The 20,122-nt window shown below is 37.1% G+C and overlaps 1 protein-coding gene across 1 annotated transcript; it reads right to left on the bottom strand.

Annotated features, from left to right (window-relative positions):
- Nucleotides 1-801: 801 nt before the first annotated feature.
- On the bottom strand, nt 802-13,218 carry SPC25 (SPC25 component of NDC80 kinetochore complex). Its single transcript, XM_049616078.1, has 7 exons — nt 13,089-13,218; nt 11,884-12,036; nt 11,714-11,779; nt 6,965-7,111; nt 6,413-6,517; nt 3,111-3,209; nt 802-1,109 (listed from the first exon to the last, which is right to left on the bottom strand). Exons 2-7 carry the CDS (start codon nt 12,020-12,022, stop codon nt 985-987), a joined length of 681 nt encoding a protein of 226 aa, XP_049472035.1. The 5' UTR covers nt 12,023-12,036; nt 13,089-13,218; the 3' UTR covers nt 802-984.
- Between the last annotated feature and the right edge of the window lie 6,904 nt (nt 13,219-20,122).

The raw sequence follows: 20,122 nt of genomic DNA, 5'->3' as shown, positions 1-20,122 counted from the left end.
GTGCATTTTTTGGAATTACCTGGGCTTTTCCCCTAACTTTTAGAAATTGATTTGTTAGTGATGGTTTATAGTAATCTGTTATCACACTATGTATTGCCAATTTTGTTCATTTTTTTTTTAGAAATCTGGTCATTACTTTCAATGTTATGTTATTGTTTATTCTGGTCTCTAGTTCATTCCCAATTTTTATTTGCTTCCTCTACTAAATATTGGCTAACCTTTTTTTAGTTTCTTGGGGTGCAATATTATTTAAACCATTTTTCTTAGTACAACCATTTATGGCATAAATTTCACTCTAAAATCTGCTTTTGCTGCATCCCATAGGTTTTAGAATATTGTGTTTTCTTTTTCTTTTGTTTTCACATATTTTGATTTGCCGTTTGATTCCTTATTTGGCCTACTGCTTGTATATTAGTATGTTGTTTAATATTTATATATTAAATATTTGATATTAAAAAAATAAAATGTTGAAAAAAAAAGTCTTTGTTAGTAGCACACACTCCAATCTCTAGGGCAGTTTATTAGCTTTTTATCTCTGCAGAAAAATCCCAATCAATGGTTTCTAAAAGCTGGCCTGCACACTGAGATGGGCCAGTGATAACATTCCTACCAACCCATAGCATTCTTTTCAGATAAATTCTACTGCTATATGATGGTAAGCAGAGCTCTGAGCCAAGTCCTAGGCATAAGAGGCAACTGAGGGGAAGTGCTCTGAAACTCTCTTCCTAATATATATATATATATATATATATATACATCCCCCCACACATTTATCATAGTATACTATCTTTCATCTTAAAAAGAACACATTTGACTGTATAAATTTTATTTAAGATTTTAGTTAAAATAATTTAAAGAAATAAAACACACAGAAATGTTACAAAAATACAAAAGAATTACAAGCAAACAGTGGATAATGAGAATTCTTTTAAAAGAGATACACAATAGGGAAGAAAAATAAAGTGTTTATATACTATTCATATATTAATTATAAACCATAGCAGTAAAAGCTTTCCGGACATTGGCAAGAAAAGCCGAGAAATTGTTGGTCTTCCTTACTTTCTCTTGAAATTCTGCTAGGCACTCAAGATGAGGAGCACTATCTGACACTAGAAGAAAAAAAGAAAAGGGAAGATAATGTGAATGAGATTTTTTATGGGAGAGAAGTGTTTCTAACTTAGATGCTTTCATCTGATTCAAATTATTTCAATTCCATTTTACTGAAATGCTTCCAGCATAGAACAACAGATACACTTGATTTTCATATCCTAACTATCTTTTGGACCTTTTCTTTGTTTAATCTGTAAATATTAAAGTCTTAAGTATTATAACTGTACTTTAAATTTAAACAGATGGTAGTCAAGGGATTCAAGAACTCAGTGATAAAAAGAACAGAATGCCATTTCCAGTCATCTTTCTTACATTTTAACTAAACTGTTTTAACAGGTGTGTGTGTGTGTGTGTGCACGCGCACGTGTGTATGTTGGGTTTTTTGTTTTGTTTTTTTTTTTAACTGTTAAGTCAGTTTTCTCTGTAAACTTTTGGCTTGAATTCTAGTTCCTGGCCACTGGATCAAAAAAAGAACAGCTTTCAATGACAACTTTTAGTAATTTACAATTATGGGGAAAAAATCTAAGGTTTTACAAGTGTTCACTAGAAAATATGGTTGCTATTCTAAAAGTGGTATTTACAGGACCTACTAATCAAATGTGACACAAAGTCACAAATAACGGCACACCTCTCAACATGCAGTTGTACAAATTGTAAACAAATCTCCAGTGAGGGTGGTCAAAGGAAAGGAATGATTCAGCTTTCTCTCCCAACAATTTGGTCCTTTGCCCAAGGGGAAGAAAGTCAACCATATCAGATTTCCAGTTCTTTGGTAGAGATTGTTTAGGACACAAGGACCAGGACCACAGCAGAGAAAGAACAAAAGGCACTTGGTTCAAAATCACACTGTAGATTCTATTTTAACACACTATCAAATACCATGACCCTATGTAGCAAGAGAGGATATGCAAGGTATGTGGGTTTTGGGGTTTGCTTTTGAAACTTTAGCACTCATTAGAAGATATTTACAGAGAGAAAAAATTTGCACATGAATTAGGTTCCTAAATACAAATTCCATGAGAATGAGGATCAAGTCACCGGGGCACATTAAGGAGACAACTCAGCAGTCCTCCTGAGTGTATGTGTGCTACAAATGCTTTCAGATGAGAACACAGGTCTAATGAGCTGAGAACCATTTTTCTGAATTCCAATAAATTAAAAATTACTTTAAAAGGGGCCCAAGAGTTAAAGAGAGATAAATATATTTCCATTCTCTTCTAGTTCCAACTATTACCAATCACATATATTCCCCATAAATCGATGCCTTTCTGGCCTGCTGGAGAATCAGTAGGTGAGCTAAATTACCAATGTGTGCGATTTTTCAGGAGAGGATAATATTTCTTAAATTGATTTTTGGGAAAATAAATGATCACATTCTGATGACTTAGCATTTGCTTTTAAAATCACCTACTTGAATACATTATAATATTCACATTTATATAGTCATATCCTTTATAGTTTTATGTTCTCTAAAAGGATAATTCATACTTGCATATGAAATGCAGTGATCGGTGGTCTTTTAGACTTTTCTACCAAGGTGGCACTGTGCCATCCTGAATAGAAGTTACATATTAAGGCTCCTAGATAATAACTATAAATCGAAACTACATTCACAGCCTTTAGAAGACCCTATCCCATGAAGCAAGCTGGCAAAGAAAGGGACACCTTGTGGGAACATTACTTTCTTTCATATTACTTTATTTTTTTAAGTTTATTTATTTATTTTGAAAGAGACAGAGTGCTAGCAAGGGAGGGGCAGAGAGAGAGACAGAAACAGAGACAGAGAGAATTCCAAGCAGGCTCCTCAGGGTCAGCTCAGAGCCCAACATGGGGCTCATACTCACAAAACTGTGAGATCATGACCTGAGCCGAAACCAAGAGTCAGACACTTAACCGACTGAGCCACCCAGGCACCGCTCCTTCATATTACTCTATATGCTGAGTCAGATAACATTTTGGATGCCAGTCTTAAATATCAGTTAAGAGAGAGGAATACATACCCTCATATTCCCTTGCTTCATTTAGGTGGAGGGAAAACATAAAAGGGTTCTCAGGATGCTTAGGGTCAATATTAGTAAATATAAACTGCAACTTATCACCTGAAAAAAAATTAAATTATTTGGTGTGAGAATATTTTATTGTGCCAAGCCTTTCAATGGAGATGAGCTTTCTCACCTCTGTCCTTAATCAGTATCTAGACTGCTAAACGTATGTGTATATATACACTTAACCAAGCCTCCAAATGTACAAGTTACAAATTAGTTTTAAATGAATTACAGTTTAAACATGATACAAAAACACAAGTAACAAAAGAAAAGAACTGATAAATTAGACTTCATCAAAATTAAAAACTTTTGTCCTTTAAAGGATATTACCAAGGCAGTGGAAAGATAACCCACAGAATGGGAGAAAATACTTGCAAATCCTATCTCGGATATGGACTTAATATAGAGAATACATTTAAAAGAACTACAACTGAACAACTAAAAGAAAAGCAATCCAATTAAAAACTGGACTAAGGACTTGAGTAAGTATTTCTCCGAAGAATAGATACAAATGTCCAATAATAAGCACATGGAAAGATGCTCAATACCACTAATCACTGGGGAAATGCAACCCAAAACTACAATGAGATATTATTTTATACCCACCAGGACAGCTATAACAAAACAAAAAACAAAACAAAACAAAACAAGAAAAAAGAAAAGAACAGTGTGAATGAAGACATGGAGAAATCAGGACATTGCTAGTAGGAATGTAAAATGGCGTTGCAGCTGCGGAAAACAGCTTGGCAGTTCCTCAAAAAGTTACATAAAGAATTGCAATGACCCAGTAACTCCACTCCTCAGTACATATCAAAAAAAGAATAGAGAATAGGGACTCAAATAACGATGCCAATGCTTATAGCAGCATTACTCACAGCAGCCAAAAGGTGGTAATAACTGTGTTCACTGACAGATGACTAAAGAAACAAAATACGGTATAGTCACAACAGAATATCATTTGGTAATAAAAAGGAATGAACTTCTGATACATGCTACAACATGAATGAACCTTGAAAACATCATGCTAAATACAATAATCCAGACGCAAAAGAACAGGACAAATACTGTATGATTCCACCTACATGAAATACTTAGAATAGGTAAATTTAGAGAGACAGAAAGTAGAAGTTATCAGGGGCTGGGGAAGGAGGAATAAGTTATTGTTTAATGGGTACAGAATTTCTGTTTGTGGTATTAAAGAATTCTGGAAATAGTGGTGATGGTTGCACAGCACTGTTAATGTAATGCTACAGAATTGTACAATAAAAAATAGTTAAAATGGCAAATTCTATGTCATGTAGTTTTATCACAATAAAAAATATTGAACAGATTTGACTTTTTCTACATAGCTATCTGCAATTAAAGCCTATTTTTCCAAAAGACCTCCAAATGTTCCCAAAGGAGTAAATGCCCAGAAGAAATTAAAAATGGCAGCCACAGAGGTGCCTGGGTTGGTTAAGCATCCGACTTCAGCTCAGATCATGGTGAGTTTGGGCCCCTGAGCTGTCACAGCTCGTGAGTTTGAGCCCGAGCTGTCAGCATAGAGCCTGGAGCCTGCTTCCAATTCTGTCTCCTTCTCTCTCTACTCCTCCCCCTACTCATGTGCTCTCACGCTCTCTCAAAAACATTAAACATTTTTTTAATAAAAAAAATGGCAGCCACAAAGTAGAAACTCACATGCATTTTAGTTTTGCTCTACAAAATAAAAAATTAGTAAATTTCATTTAAAAAATGCTTTTAATTATAAAAAAGTAAAGTTCAGAAACTTTGAAAAACATTTGTCTTGCATTTTTATTCAAAATGAAATAATTACATCAGTAGACCAGATTTTTAAAAGTGTTAATAGCTGTTGGCGAAGATGTGGAGAAAGGGGAACCCTTGTGCTCTGTTGGAGGGAATGCAAACTGGTGCAGCCACTCTGGAGAACAGTTACTTAAAAAGTTAAAAATAGAACTACTGTATGATCCAGCAACTGCACTACTAGATATTTATTGAAAGGACAAAAATATTGATTTGAATGGAAACATGCACCCCAATGTTTTTAGCAGCATTATCAACAATAGCCAAATTATGGAAAGAGCCCAAATGTCCATCGACTTTTGAATGGCATGTGCACGCGCGCGCATGCGCGCGCGCGCGCACACACACACACACACACACACACACACACACACACACAGAGGAATACTACTCCGCCATCAAAAAGAATGAAATCTTGCCCCCCAAACCACCCTAGGTTTGAAGATTTGCTAAGAGAACTCATACGATTCACCAGAGGGTCATACACAGGGCTATAATTTATCACAGCGAAAGACTATGGCAAAATCAGCAAGAGGAAAAAAACACATAGGGCGAAGTGCAGGGAAAACCAGCACAAGCTTCCTGAGTCTCTGATGAACTTCCCTGGTAGACAACCCTTCCCGTGTATTGTCACATTCAATGCTAAAGGAATTAATAAGCATGTCTTGTGTGACTCTGCTGGGTTAGGACTCTTAAAAAACTATGCCTGAAAAAAGTGTTTCTTTTAGACTTTGCCCCAGTGCCTTTTTGGGGCTGTTCTGCAGTTTATTGCAGTTTCTGCCATACATCTGAGCCGTCAATATGACTGATTCTATGCTGCATCCTGTAAGTCTTTCTAGCGAATCCCCAAACCTGACGGTGATCCTGGGGGCTGCTAACACCGTGAGTAGTGCTATAAACTGCCACATACACCACACATCACGGTCATTAAAATATTTACACGCTTTACCCCAGTAATGCCTCCCTAGGAATTCCACGGAAATTATACAAAAGAAATGGAGAAGTCTGTATTCACTATAGTACTTCTAAAACTGAAACACTGGCAGAATCTGAATGTTAAGTTAGAAACAATACCTGTATTAGGTAGATAAAAGATTGCATAAATTAAGAGACATTAATGGAATGAATTATTACGTCGTTATTTTAAAATTACCATGGGAAGGCTATAGCAACTGGAAAAATGCTGATCATAGAATACCAGGAAGAACAAGGAACAAAAATTACTTTCATGTTGGCAATCATGCCAAACATACATTTATTACAATACTGGATGATAAATAACCAAGGCATCAGTAATTATGTTACGGTGATAAAAAATTTTTAAATTCTTTCCTGTTTCCTAAAAAGTTAATAATGTGGTCATTATTTTATTTGAAAATATTTTAAAAATTCTTCTCTACTTAAGAAAACACACACCTTTCTAATCTCGTGTGTTTTACTTACGTTAATATACTCACCATAAATTTTTCTAATTTCTAGTCCAAGTCGATCTTTATACAAGTCTGCAGATTTCTGTAGCCTTTTCAACTTCTCTTCATTAGCTTTGTTAGCAGCAGAAATAGCTATGATTAAAAAAAAAAAAAAAGAAATACACATATTTGAATATGAAGGATTTTTAGACAGACACTTTGCAGCATAAAGAGTGTGCTTAATAGTTCCTGGAAGAGAATGTGTGATCATTAACTTTGTTACATAAATTATACTATGGCTTCTCCAATGAAACTGTCCCCCACTCTGTTTAATTAAGCTCCCACATCAATTGCATTATGACTCTGGTTACATTAAAAAATCAAAAGGACCCTTAAGTAAAACAAAAGAAAATAAAACCCACTTATTTAACTTATTTATTTAGCAGACAGCTTCCTTGCAGAAATGAGTGGCTGGCTATGCCCCTGAGATGTGTTACCCATTTTTACTATGAACTGGAGAGAAGGCAAGAGACAGATAATTGTGAACCATCACCACTTTGAAATTTACTGTTTTAAATATGTGTACAACTAGAAACTTACTTTCCTTCTTCCTAGCATATTCTTCCTTAAGATCCTGAATATTTGCAGTCAATACTTCTAGTTTCTCATTTTTGTCTTTTATTTCAGCAATCAATCTTAACAAGTTGTCTTTTTTTTCTTGAATCAGCTTATTCCGCCTACAGATCTCTGTAAGAAGTACAAAGTATTAGCTAGAATATATATACTTTGTTCTCCAATATCTATCTCTGGTAAGAAAAGACTGAAATATTGACTTTCATTAGGATTAATAAAAAGTGTATTATTTACTTACTTATTTTATTTATTTATTTACTTTTGAGAGAGAGAGAGAGAGAGAGAGAGAGAGCGAGCGCACGCAAGTGAGCATGAGTGAGGGAGAGGGAGACAGAATCTGAAGCAGGTTCCAGGCTCTGAGCTGTCAGCACAGAGCCCCATGCGGGGCTTGACCTCAGGAACTGTGAGATCATGACCTGAGCAGAAGTCGGATGCTTAACCGACTGAGCCACCCAGGTGCCCCAAAAATGTTTTAACTGATAAGCGCTTTCTAATGGTTCAAAAATTATAAAGAAAAGGAAAAAAAAATCCTATTCTTTCCTATTTGTCTTTGAAAATAAAAATGAGACAAAACTTTTTTAAAATGAGAATACCAAATTATTATTTAAAAAAAATTTTTTTTATTCACTTTTGAGAGAGAGAAACAGAGCATGAGCAGGGAGGGGCAGAGAGAGAGAGGGAGACATAGAATGCAAAGCAGGCTCCAGGCTCCGAGCTGTCAGCACAGAGCCTGACGTGGGTTTCGGACTCACAAACGGCGGTATCATGACCTGAGCTAAGTCAGACGCTTAACCGACTGAGCCACCCAGTTGCCCTGAGAATACCAAATTAAACCACAAAAAGAAAATCAGGTCATGACGCTTGCAGCAATACTCTTCAAATAAGTACATAAATAAAGCCCACCATCAAAGACAACCAAATCTGGAAATGTTTTTACACAGTACTTTAAAGAAACAATTCATTATAATGCAGTATAAATGGTTCTGGAAAACACCAAAAAGACAAAAAGGAGTGAAGGAAGAGATGGGGCGCCTGGGTGGCTCAGTCGGTTAAGCATCTGACTTTGTCTCAGGTCATGGTCTCACGGTCCGGTTCGTGAGTTCGAGCCCCGCATGGGGCTCTGTGCTGACAGCTCAGAGCCTGGAGCCTGCCTCGGATTCTGTGTCTCCCTCTCTCTCTCTCTGCCCTTCCCCTGTTCGTGCTCTGTCTCTGTCTCAAAAATAAACAAACATTAAAAAAATTTTTTTTAAAAAAGTGAAGGAAGAGAGGGAAAGAGAGAGGTAGGAAGGGCGAAACTTCATTTACATTAATAACAAACAAAACATCCAGGAATAATCTAAATTAAGAAATGTAGGCCCTTTATGAAAAAATAATGCAAAACTTGTCTGAAACAAATAACCTATATATATGGAGAGACATTTTATGCTTCTAAATATTATAAAGATGTCAGTATTTCCCAAATTCATTTCTACATTTGATGCAATCCCAATGGACTCCGGAGGGAAGGGAAGAGGAGGATCTAACAAAATTATAAAATTTATCTGATGAGTACACAGGAGAGAGCAGTTAAGGAAATATGGTAAGAGAAATAACAAGGAAAGGTACTTGTCCCACCAGATTTAACATGTGTGATTGTGACACTTTTAACACAATAATGGAGTACTAGCTGAAGAAACGACATACAGCTCAGTTAAACAAAAAAGGCATTCCCAAACAAACACTGGTATCTTTGGGAAACATGAAAAATGAAATATCATAAATCAAGTGGTGGACAGTTTCCCAAACCCTGCTGAAATCCAAAATAAATTCCATGTATATTAAATATTTAAATATAAAATGAAATCTTGCAAACCTAAAAGGCAGTATCTGAATATAAAATTAGCCTTTCCTGTGGGGAAAGACCTTTTTACTAAAAGGCAAAAAGAAATCAAAGAGAAAGTCATATACCGGCTACATAACAGTTAATAAGTGGGCAAAACACCTCATATTTGATTCAAATAAACATAAAACTCTACTATATGCTAGGAACTTTGTTCGACACCTTATATTTCCATAAATTTACTTAAATTTCATAATACATTATGCAGTTCTAATTTAAAAAAGGAAAAGGCTCAGCAGTTGAGTAACTTGCCCAAAAGTTTTATTTGCTAGGATGCAAAAAATAGTTAAGACCTGGATTCAAACTCAGGACTTGACCTCAAAGGTCATGCTTTTGACCATTAAACACCCTCCCTGAACAGTTCTTAATCTAAAAAAGACACAAATATAAATTCCTAAGACAAAAACAAAGAGATAAATGGAGGAAATGTAGAATGCAGACGGCTAATAAACATGAAAGACAATTTAACCTGAGTAGTAATCACAGAAATGCAAATAAAGCAAGTAACATACCAATTTTCATTTATTACAACAATGTTTACAAAAATGACAGCTGGTGTCGAGAAGAATGGAAAATACTAGAGTCCTTGTGGAATATTTTTGACATTGCAAAACAAGTTTTAAGGATATTCATGTCCTTTAATCCAGTTATTTCATTTTTACAAGTTAACCTAAGAAAATAAGATGTATGCGAGTATTTATATACATAAGATTGTGTTCAGTATTATTTATAATGATGAAAAGCTGAAAACATCCTAAATGGCTAATGAGTAAATCATTAAATAAATATAGCATATTAATAAGGTAGAATATCCTCTCAGGGGTACCTGGATGGCTCCATTAGTTGAGCATGCAACTCTTGATTTCGACTCAGGTCATGACCCCAGGATCGTGGGATTGAGCCTGGGATCAAACCCCACCTTGGGCTCTACGCCAACTGTGAAGGTTGCTTAAGATTCTCTCTTCCTCTGCCCCTCTCCCGCTAGCTGTCTCTCAACAAACAAACAAACAAACAAACAAGTGTACAGATGTTTTCCTGAGTTAGTGTTTTTGGTTTCCTCTGATAAACACCCAGAAATAGAATTACTGGATCATATGGTAGTTTTAATTTTCTGAGGAACCCTGCATATTATTTTCCAGAGTAGCCACTATGGAAAAATGCACTTAAAAATAATTAAGGAGACATGTATGGCAAAAGAGATACATATTAAAAGTCCAAAAGTATCAGTTCCAATCTGGCTCTTCAGTTGTTACCCAAGGACCTTGCTCAAATTATAACTTTGGAGACTCTTATAAAAGGACGATAATAATGGCCACCCTATTTCTTTAACTCACAGGGTTGGAGTACACAATAATAATACAGAAACTTTTAAATTATTAAGTGATACATAAATACCATATATGTCAGTGTTTTTATTATAACATGTAAAGAACTGTATGGATTTGTGCCAGTATAAATGTAAGGGCCCTTGATATGGCATAACTCATGTATACACTGTCAGTTGTCTCTTTTATTCTCTAGGGCAGATATTTCAAACTTTCACTACTACTCACCACATAAATCCTCCCTTGAGTTTTCCCTTCCATGTGGAAAGATTGTTTTATGGTACACTAGAGGGAGCAGACATTTGGCTGCAATCCTAGAGCTTGTATCTATCAAATGTATGACCTTAACCAAGTTTTGTAACCTCAGTGAGCTTCAATTTTTTTCATCTGAAAAAAGGGATAATTTTGGTCTTGTAAAGATTTCAGGACTTTTGTTCTTTTTTTTTTTTTTTTTTTTTTTTTGAGAGAGTGAGTGCCAGAGGGCAAGAAGCAGAGGAGATGGAGAGAGAAAGAATCTTAAGCAGGCTCCACGCCCACCCTGGAGTCTGAAGAAGGGGCTTGATTCCCACTACCCTGGGATGATGCCCTGAACTGAAATTGAGAGTCAGACACTTAACCAACTGAGCCTCCCAGGTGTCCTTAGGATTTTAGGATTTAAGAGCCTGGTCCACAGTAAACGCCTCTCACTTTGAACAGATGATCTTCCTCCTTATAATAATATAGAAGCAACAGATGCTCTAGGCAGGCCAGAATTTTTGAACAATTTGTTCTCTGCGGTATCTTCCTTGAAGATGCAAAGTAGCTGCTCAACAAATATGTGGTGAGTGAATGAGTTCCCTCCACCTTCCCTACTCCCCAAATGTATCCAGATCAGTGTCCTCTCCTGAGAGTAACAGTGGCTCCTTCTCCAATACATGGTTAATCCAGATTCTTTCCCCTAAGGGAAAGAACTGAAGAACTGAAGAATTCCTGCTTTTTAAACCCCAGTCTATGATTTCCAATGGGAAAACAAACCTGTTTTCCAAAAAATTGTCATTTACACATCAGCATAGATGATCACAAGCACAGTGATGAATAAAAAAAGGGACAGAATATACAGAAAATGATGCCATTTATATAACATTCAAAAATACAATACTAAATATTAATAGGTTAGTTCTGGAAGGTAGGATTAGAGAAAAGTATTATATAAGATGTTCTATTTCTTAAGCTGGGTTGCAGATACATAAATGTTTATTATTTTTATATATGTATCTGCATATATATATGCACACACACACAATACACAGTTTTTTTTTTTCTTTTCCTTTTTTTTTTTAAAGTAGGCTTCATGCCCAGTGCAGACCCCAACACGGGACCCGAACTGACAACCCCGAGATCAAGACCCGAGCGAAGATTAAGAGTCAAGTGACCGACCCAGGTGCCCCACAGTGTATTGTTTTACTTGTATGAGGGATTGCATACAGATGTTTAATCTAAAAAACCCTCTGTGATCTATAGTTTGTCACCTACGATTTTGATATTCCAGAAACATCTCAACCATTCGTTCTTCTTCCTTTAATTTCACAGACAGCTTTTCTGAAAGAGAAATTGGAATTGAAGTTTCGATTCAGCTGAAATAACATAAAAAAAAAAAAAAACAAGAACAACAAAGCAGCATGTTACAAGTTAACTTTAGTTACCTGTAAGTGCTTTGATGGAGTCTTTGTAGGTATCTCTTAGTCCCATCATTTGACAGGACGTGTCACTGACAGTGCTTTTGAATTTATTCCAAAATTCATTTATGCTTTTATCAAATAGTGCCAGTTCGTCCTCTATCATCTTGTAAGAGAATGCTACAAAACAAAACATTGATTGTATTTTTTATAAGTTGTTGAAATAAAATCAAGCTCATATTCCAATCAAGCATATTTTGGCAGTTTGACTTTTGCTAGGAAATAATTAGCAGCTTGCTTTTTTTAAAAAGGATATCTTACTTTTTAAATATTTACTTGTTCTTGAGAGAGAAAGAGAGTACAGGCAGGGGAGGGGCAGAAAGAGGAAGACACAGAATCCCAAGCAGGCTCCAGGCTCCAAGCTGTCAGTGCAGAGCCCATACGGGGCTCAACCTCAGGAACTGTGAGCCTAAGGAGGATGCTTAACCTGACTGAGCCATCCAGGTGACCCAAGCAGCTTACTTTTAACTCTAGCTATTCCAGGGCGGATCAAGCCATCTGGACTTAATTACAGTTAAGATGCAAGATTCCAGGAAGGACATCCTTACCTCCTAGGGACTTGTTAGTAGTTTAACTGCACAAGACACTCATACAGCTCTGTGACCCTGGAAAATGACTCTGCCTCCGTTTCCTCACAAGTAAAATTGGTAACTTTTAAGGCGTTTCCAATTCTGATCTTTTGAATTCCAGCCTGGATTGCCAGCCAGGTCCCAAATGGACGGATGACTGGCCCCCTCTCATAGGATAAGACCCTATGAGACATATCTAGCCCGCCTCTCCCTCCCACCCAGATCAGGAAAAGAAGAAGTAGTACTAAAAAGGCTACTTGGAGTGGGAATTTAGTAGGCTTAGTCCAGGAAAGGTACAAGTCACCCTGAACTCTCTGGGCCTTAGTGTCTTCTGTAAAACAATGTCCGGTAAGACTCCAGGCCCCGCCAGTTTTCTGTAACGCTAAAACCATCCCAATAACTCAAAACCCTCCCAACAAGGCCACACACATCTCGTTCGGTGGAACCCGGAACCCTTCGGCCTCAGCGAAGCCCAGCAGTGCAAACAACAAAGCCGTGCATTTCACAGACTTCGCTCCCGAAAACAAATCCAGCCCAGAAATACACTTTCCCCTATCGCGACAGGCAGGTCGAGGACCCCTGGTCAGCTCCCAACTCTCTCACCTTTTCCAGGAGACCTGAGCCCCGCCGCCAACCCACACAAGACCAGAAACAATTCAAGCCAACAGCAGGTCTCCAGACCCAGCTCCCGCAGCCCCGCCAACTTTCCTATTTCAAATTTTAGGGCGCCTTCCTCCTCCCGCCCCCGGTCGCTCATTCGCCTTCAGATTGGCTGATAATTAGGCTCTCCATGAAGGGATTGGTTAATCTAGCCCTCCGGGATTCTCGCGGAAAAATATAGGGGAAAGTGCATTCTGGGATTTGTAGTTTTTTTTTCTGAGAGACAGTCAGACTCTCAGCTCTGCTTTGTGAAGTGTTAATAGCTCCGGGAGGACTCGCCCCAGCACGTCATTCATCTGTTTCAAATAAAGATTTCTGCAACAAATATAAATATTGAACTTTAATCGCATTCTGTTGCCAAGTATATACTGCCTTCTTTAATGCTCTCTGTAGCTTAAAGTTAATTGAAAATACTAAAGCTAATGAAAACACCATTTTTTAATATGTCTCATCATTTAATTACTTTTCATTGGGAAGTGGTTGGAACATTACTGTGTATTGACTTCTAATATGAACATTTCCAAAATTTCTTGATTCTCTTATTTTCGAGCATGTGAAACAGAAACAAAACGCAGTACCTAGTACTGGTAGTCCTTGCCCAGGTGAAAACTCAATGACACAAAACTTTTTTTCATGGGCGAGTTCATTGGTACCTATCCTCTCTGACAGTCTGTGTTGCATTTAAAAATGAAAAGAAGCAGAGAAGCCAAAAGTAATTCAAGGTTTTTAACTTCTATATTTGTAAGAATGGTGATGCTGTTGGTAGAATAGAAAATATCTTCATGGTTGTTTGGGTGTATTGCGGAAGGGGTGTTGCAGGGAGGCAGGGGCAGGAGTTACTATTTTAAAGTGCTGAGTTTCTGAGGATATTGTTGGGAGATCTAAGTGTTAATGTTCCATAGGCATTTTACCTCTCTAGTTAATCGATAGTGGCTAACTGCTCCAACTCTGCAGTAAGAGTGCCTGAGTTTGAAATCCAGTCTCCATCATTTACTAAGTTTGTCTTCGGGCAAGTTACTTGCCTATTGGACCTCAGTTTCCTCATCTGTAAAATGAGGGTAATAGTAATAATAATACCTTCTTCCTTCATATACCCAACGTGAAGACTAAAAGATAATAAATGCAAATGCCTTAAAAGAAGTCCCTATAACATAAGTACTCAAAATGGTTTCCTGTTTTTATGATTTCATACCCTACCTACCTCCTATGCAATAGATTGTCATATTAAAACACATAAAAATAAGGCTTTAAATAGAACAAAATCTAAGTTGGCAAAGAAATAGAGATCTTGCAATTGAATACTCATTTTAGCTGAGGTAATACATATAACTCCCATTACAAGATGATCACACTACTTACTGAATTCTGATTTAAAAAAAAAAACATGGATTCTGGTAAGTCTGAATGAGTATAGAATACATCCCTCCCACCCAATCCAAGTTGAATTAATTAGTTAGGTGTTGTTATTTACCATTAAAAATAAGACCATTTAATAATTTGCCAATATAACAAATACAACAAATTTAGTTTCCACATAATGGATACTAAACTTCAAACAATAATCTGAAAACAGTGTCAGTAATTTCTTTAGGTCATTACTAGTTCAAGATAATAAATAATTTCCTCAGCTTGGAATAATACTTGGACCAACTCTCTAATGCATTCTTAATAGAATCTGGCAGAGCATAACCGATCCATGAGCAAAATGGAAAAAAAGAGTTTATTAGCAAGGCTTTGAGATATTCATGACTGACACAAGGCTAGAGCTATATCTTTTAAACTAAGGTGAACTTTAGTGGATTACTCTTATTAAGTTGACTCCAATGATTAGTGGACAAAAACATCCAGATGATCCTCAGAATAAATTCTTATTGTTCACAGAAAATCTCTTCTTTTCTACTCTTCTAGCTTCTCTAACAATAATTTGGAGGGATTACTATAACAGTACATTACTATCTCGCAGAATTCAAACTGGAAGTAACTAGAACTCTGTTAGAGTCACCTGCTATGTTCCTTGAGGACTAGAAGGAGACACAAGCTATTCAACTTGAATTTGCTAAAGGATGGGCAAGATGTGTGGAACCTGTACTGGTCAAGACCTCCAAGTAAATGAAATTGACTTCCTATTTGCATCCTTCTTAGTAAAGCCGAGGAGGAAAGAACAATATGAAAAGAACATAGAGGATATGCACTTTAAAGAATGGAAAATAAATATGACTTGTATTACGGAGTTAAAATTATTATTTTTATCTCTGACCATGACATATTTGTGAAGATAAAGCCCTCGATTATAGGCCAAAATGTTTCTATTGCTATTTTTTTCATTATCATTAAAGGATCCAAACACCAACGATAAAATAAATGTGTAAATAACTTTCCCAGGAGTACCTGATATTGAGCATTCTATCCTAAAAGCTAAATTCAGACCAACAGAACCAGGGCAGGTTATTACTAACGCTTAACACATCACAATGTAAGTCAGCTTCCAGCCTATGGACTGTTATTAATAAGCTTAGACATATAGTTTGCTGTAATATCTTCTTTCATTTCAGAAATATTTGTCCAAGGACTTCTGATTTCTGGTAATATTTATCTTAAAGTAAAATTGTACCTATTGGGCATCTCATAATTTCACCTGAATGAATAATGGTCCTCATTTCTCAGGTTTTCACTGGTCCAGATTAGTGAATACATTACTTACTAAGATTCATGGAGGGGTGCTGACTGGATCACCAGCTCGATGAATTACTTACTGGGTTTTTACACTGGTCCTTATTAGGCTGTTGAGTGAAGGTTCTAACTCTCTTTGGATCTTGGACTGGGGCAAGTGATTACCTCACTGATATACAGTCTTTAGGGAGCCCCCGGGGGTCCATTGTCTTTTATTCTTTCTCAAGGCTCATCCCCAACCAAGAAGTGAGGGAGAAACTTCTGTGTCGTTTGTCAAAATGCTCCTCTCTAGAAGACAAGGGGAATGGGTTTCTCTTTACTCCTCCAGTCATACCTAGAAACAACTAGCGAAGCAACCAGCTATTCTTTCTGCTCAGCACCACTTTCTCAGCTTTAAAAAGGGGATAAGAGAAGCTCCCCCATCACAACCCGGTACAACACCACCATCACCATTATCATCATACATACCTGCCTTTCGTTCCAACCAGGATTTTAGGGGTGTCTATTATGTGCTACGCAATGAGCTGGGCACTATATTCTCTGAGATATATGGTCTGTAACCAAGGTAGGGTGGGGAGCAGGAAATAAGCACACATTCCCAGTCTGGAGATGTTTCTGGTTCATGGTTATAGGAGACTTGGTCAGACTGACTAAAAGTTCCGTTTTTTTCTTCCCTGAAAACTTAATTCTTTTTCTAGTGGATGAAGGATCATGGGGTACCAGCAGAAAGGTCATTGTCCCCTATGGCACATACATTTGCTGAGTAGATACTTTCCATCTTGGGGGCAGAGCTCAGGATTAAAATGATAGTAAACAATGCCATGCTTAAGATGAAAAGTTTTCCACTTTTCTGGATATAAGGATCTCTTTATGACATATACATTCATAGTGACCTCTCAAAATGCTAGTAATGTGTACTTTCAATATCCATTCACTGACAAAATTAAAAATGATAAAAGCTACTATGAATTCAGAAGAGGGGAAAGCTCTTTGAGTAGATTCCAGGTTAAGAACAGCCAATAGAAAATGCTTGCATTCAAAAGATTCTTGAACAGAAACTTTAAATTCTCTGGATCTCTGTATAGCCTATGTCAGGAATCATTGGAAAAGATGATTCAAGAAAATGTTTCTTCTGATAGTTGTTATAATCAAAGCAAAGTATATCCAAGGTGGAGTCACCTTTAGTGCCAAGTCCATGTGGAGTCTTTTATTTCCTTCCTAAATTAAAAAAAAAAATTAATTAAAAGAAGAGCTAGGGCCTCCAGCATGGTGGAGTGAGGAAGTCACCAAATCCTCTCCCGAAAAAGGCAAGTATAAAACTGTACACAATTATCAAAAACAACCATTTCAGTTTCCTGGAAATTAACCAAAGGCTTACAGCAAACTAAGAAGCATTTATTCATGAAAAAAAATACTCAAAAACAATATTAAGTGAAAGAAGCCAGAGGCAAAAGACTACATATTATATAACTCCCTTTGCATAAAATATCCAGAAAAGGCAAATCCATAGAGATTGTTCAGTTCTTGCTTGGGAATGGAGGTGGAAGCAAACACTAACTGCACACGGGCACAGGGAACATTCTGCAGTGACAGAGATGTTCTAAAACTAGTTGTGATGGTTGCACAACTCCATAAATTTACTAGAAATAATTGCACTGTACATTTACAATTGTGAATTTTATGGTATGTAAGGTATCCCTCAAATTGTTCAATTATACCTCAAAATTGTTAAAACAAAAAAGAAAGGAAGTGTACATTTTCCAAGCACCCAAAAGACATTCCACACAGTGAGAAAGATTCTGATGCACAGTAAAGTCTGAGAATACACACAGCAGGTATTCTTTAGGCCATCTATAAAATAAGAACCCAGGTGCAAAGTATCTTAACTCTACTATGAAGAAAGTGAATAGTCCTACCCAATGGGCCACCTCTTGGGTCCCTTGGTGATCCAAGAAAAAGTTTATGAATATAATAGTTCATGGTCATTTCTAGAGAAGAAGGCATACTGAGACTAGTGGAGGAGGTACCTGGAAGAGTTATAGTTGGGTTACTTATCATTGTTCATTACGGAATGCCAGTATTCCTGGAATCCTAGCCAGAATGGAAGTAATTATTTTCTGAAAGTCACTAGGGTCTCAACTCACTCAGAAATAAGTCCATTTTACATTTCAAGGTGACACTGGAGAGATTTCAAATACAAGTTATTTTACAACAGGCACATAAGCTGGTAGTAAAAGGATAATGACCATGTACAAAGACATAAAGGTCAATGCCTCCAAAATACAGTTTTGTTTAGTACAATTGCACCAGCAACATAAGCTAAAGTCAAATATCTCTGAATGATGTTGAATTGCAATGAGCACTATAACTCAGAGAGGAATGGTTCATCTTATGATAAGAAAGTATCTTGTGGTTATATTTGGCACGCAGAGCATATTAAAGAAATTCTAGTCTCTGCCCTGTAGGTTGCAATCTAAGTAAAACAGACAGGATTTGCTGCCAATCAAAGCCTCAGGAAGATCTAAATGAATCAGAATAAGGAAGTTTTGAAAAGAACTGGAATTATTCAACTTTTGGAATTAACTGAAAAGAAGGTAACAGTACAGGGTTTTGAGACTGGCTATAGTATTTTTTTTAAGGTTTATTTATATTTGAGAAAGAGACTGAGTGGGGGAGGGACAAAAAGAAAGGGGGACAGAGAATCGAAGCGGGCTCCACACTGACAGCAGCAAGTCCAATGCAGGGCTTGAACTCATGAACGTGAGATCATGACCTGAGCTGAAGTCAGACCATCAACTGACGGAGCCACTCAGGTGCCCCAAGACTGGCTATAGTATTAAAAGATTTTTTAAAAGTCATTAAGAAGAAGGAAGACATTCAGACAAGGAAATCATGCTGGAGAGACTGGAGTACTGAGGATGACTCTGAAGAAACTGAGGAAATGAGAGGATCCTGGGCATAGGTGCCATGGAAAATAGATGGAATTACAATGAACCTGATGCCGTACTTAACTCCTTTGGGTCAGGGATTCCATCGAGAATGTTGTGAAAGCTGTAGCCTTCTTCCAAGAAACATGTATATGCACTAATATTTTGCATATGATTCCAGAAAGTTTGATGACTTCTAAACAGGTCAAATTCAAGTCATAGACCCTTGGCCTAGTAGCCAAAGAGATTCAGCTAATATTGGAACCGAATCACACACTCTTAAAGATTTCTTCTACTCAAAATTGCTTTAACTGACACAGCAGAGTTCTAGTTCTTGAACAGAACATGGAGGTATTAAATGGAGAGTGCTACCACAGCAGGAAGAAAAAATCTTGATCCCAAAGGGCACGGTAGTTGTGCAATTTTCTGAGGACTCTCATTATGTGGAGGACATCTGGTTTGATTCTAAGATGCAATGGTGAACGGTTCAGATTTGGCTCTGCTCTCTTGAAGTTGTCTTTGCTTTCAAGGTACAGAGGAAGGTTGAAGTTTGTGACCAATTCAAAGACTGAACTCAGGAAGCATTTGTCATGAGAAAGAGGGTGCATAGATTTAGCGTGAGAAAGAGGGATAGAGAGAAAGGGAGAGAAAGGAAGGAGAGAGAAAAGGGAGGGTGGGAGGAAGAGGCAGAGATGCCAGAGTACAAATGAGAAGTAACAGAATATTTGTGTATAAGACTGAAATTTTATCCCTTTGTCCTACTTCTACTCTGATCAAAAATATCATAATTGGAGGTCAACTCCACTTTTACAACCTTCTTGGAAAAATAAGAATAACTAATGTTAGGGGTGCCTGAGTGGCTCAATTGGTTAAGTATCTAACTCTTGATCTTGGCTTGGGTCATGAACTCTCAATTCACAAGATGGAGCCCCGCATCAGGCTCTGCACTGATCGGGAAAAACCTGCTTGGGATTCTCAATCCCTCTCTCTCTCAAAATAAAGAAATAAACTTAAAGAAAAGATTTTTAAAAAAGAATAACTAATATTAATTATAGCTAATATTTTTGAGTGTTTACCATGGGCCCTAATAAAAGCAACAACAACAACAAAAGAGAATGAGATGAAGATTCCAAAAGAAGGGGAAAAAACATACCAAATCTGCATCCATAGGGAAGAGAGTGGAATAATATAGACCCCAAATAAGGGCGTTGAGAAAAAATGCCTTATGGTAGAAGTTGAGAAAGCAGTATAAGAAATGTTCAACTACAGGGGCACCTGGGTGGCTCAATCAGTTAAGCATCCAACTTCTGCTCAGGTCATGATCTCACAGATCATGAGTTCGAGCCCTGTGTCAGGCTCTGTGCGTTCTGATAGCTCAGA

This window comes from Panthera uncia (genome assembly GCF_023721935.1).
Source record: "Panthera uncia isolate 11264 chromosome C1 unlocalized genomic scaffold, Puncia_PCG_1.0 HiC_scaffold_3, whole genome shotgun sequence".
NCBI classification, from domain to species: Eukaryota; Metazoa; Chordata; class Mammalia; order Carnivora; family Felidae; genus Panthera; species Panthera uncia.
The sequence above is the reverse complement of the archived record's forward strand: the minus strand, read 5'-3'. Positions and strand labels throughout refer to the sequence as shown.

Excerpts from the sequence above, each read along its gene's own strand:
- SPC25 (XM_049616078.1), bottom strand. The coding sequence starts at position 12,022 with ATGATAGAGGACGAACTGGCACTATTTGATAAAAGCATAAATGAATTT. Across the intron at positions 11,780-11,883 it reads CTCCATCAAAGCACTTACAG|AAAAGCTGTCTGTGAAATTA; the intron begins GTAACTAAAGTT and ends TTTCTCTTTCAG. Across the intron at positions 1,110-3,110 it reads TGAAGCAAGGGAATATGAGG|TGTCAGATAGTGCTCCTCAT; the intron begins GTATGTATTCCT and ends TTTTTCTTCTAG.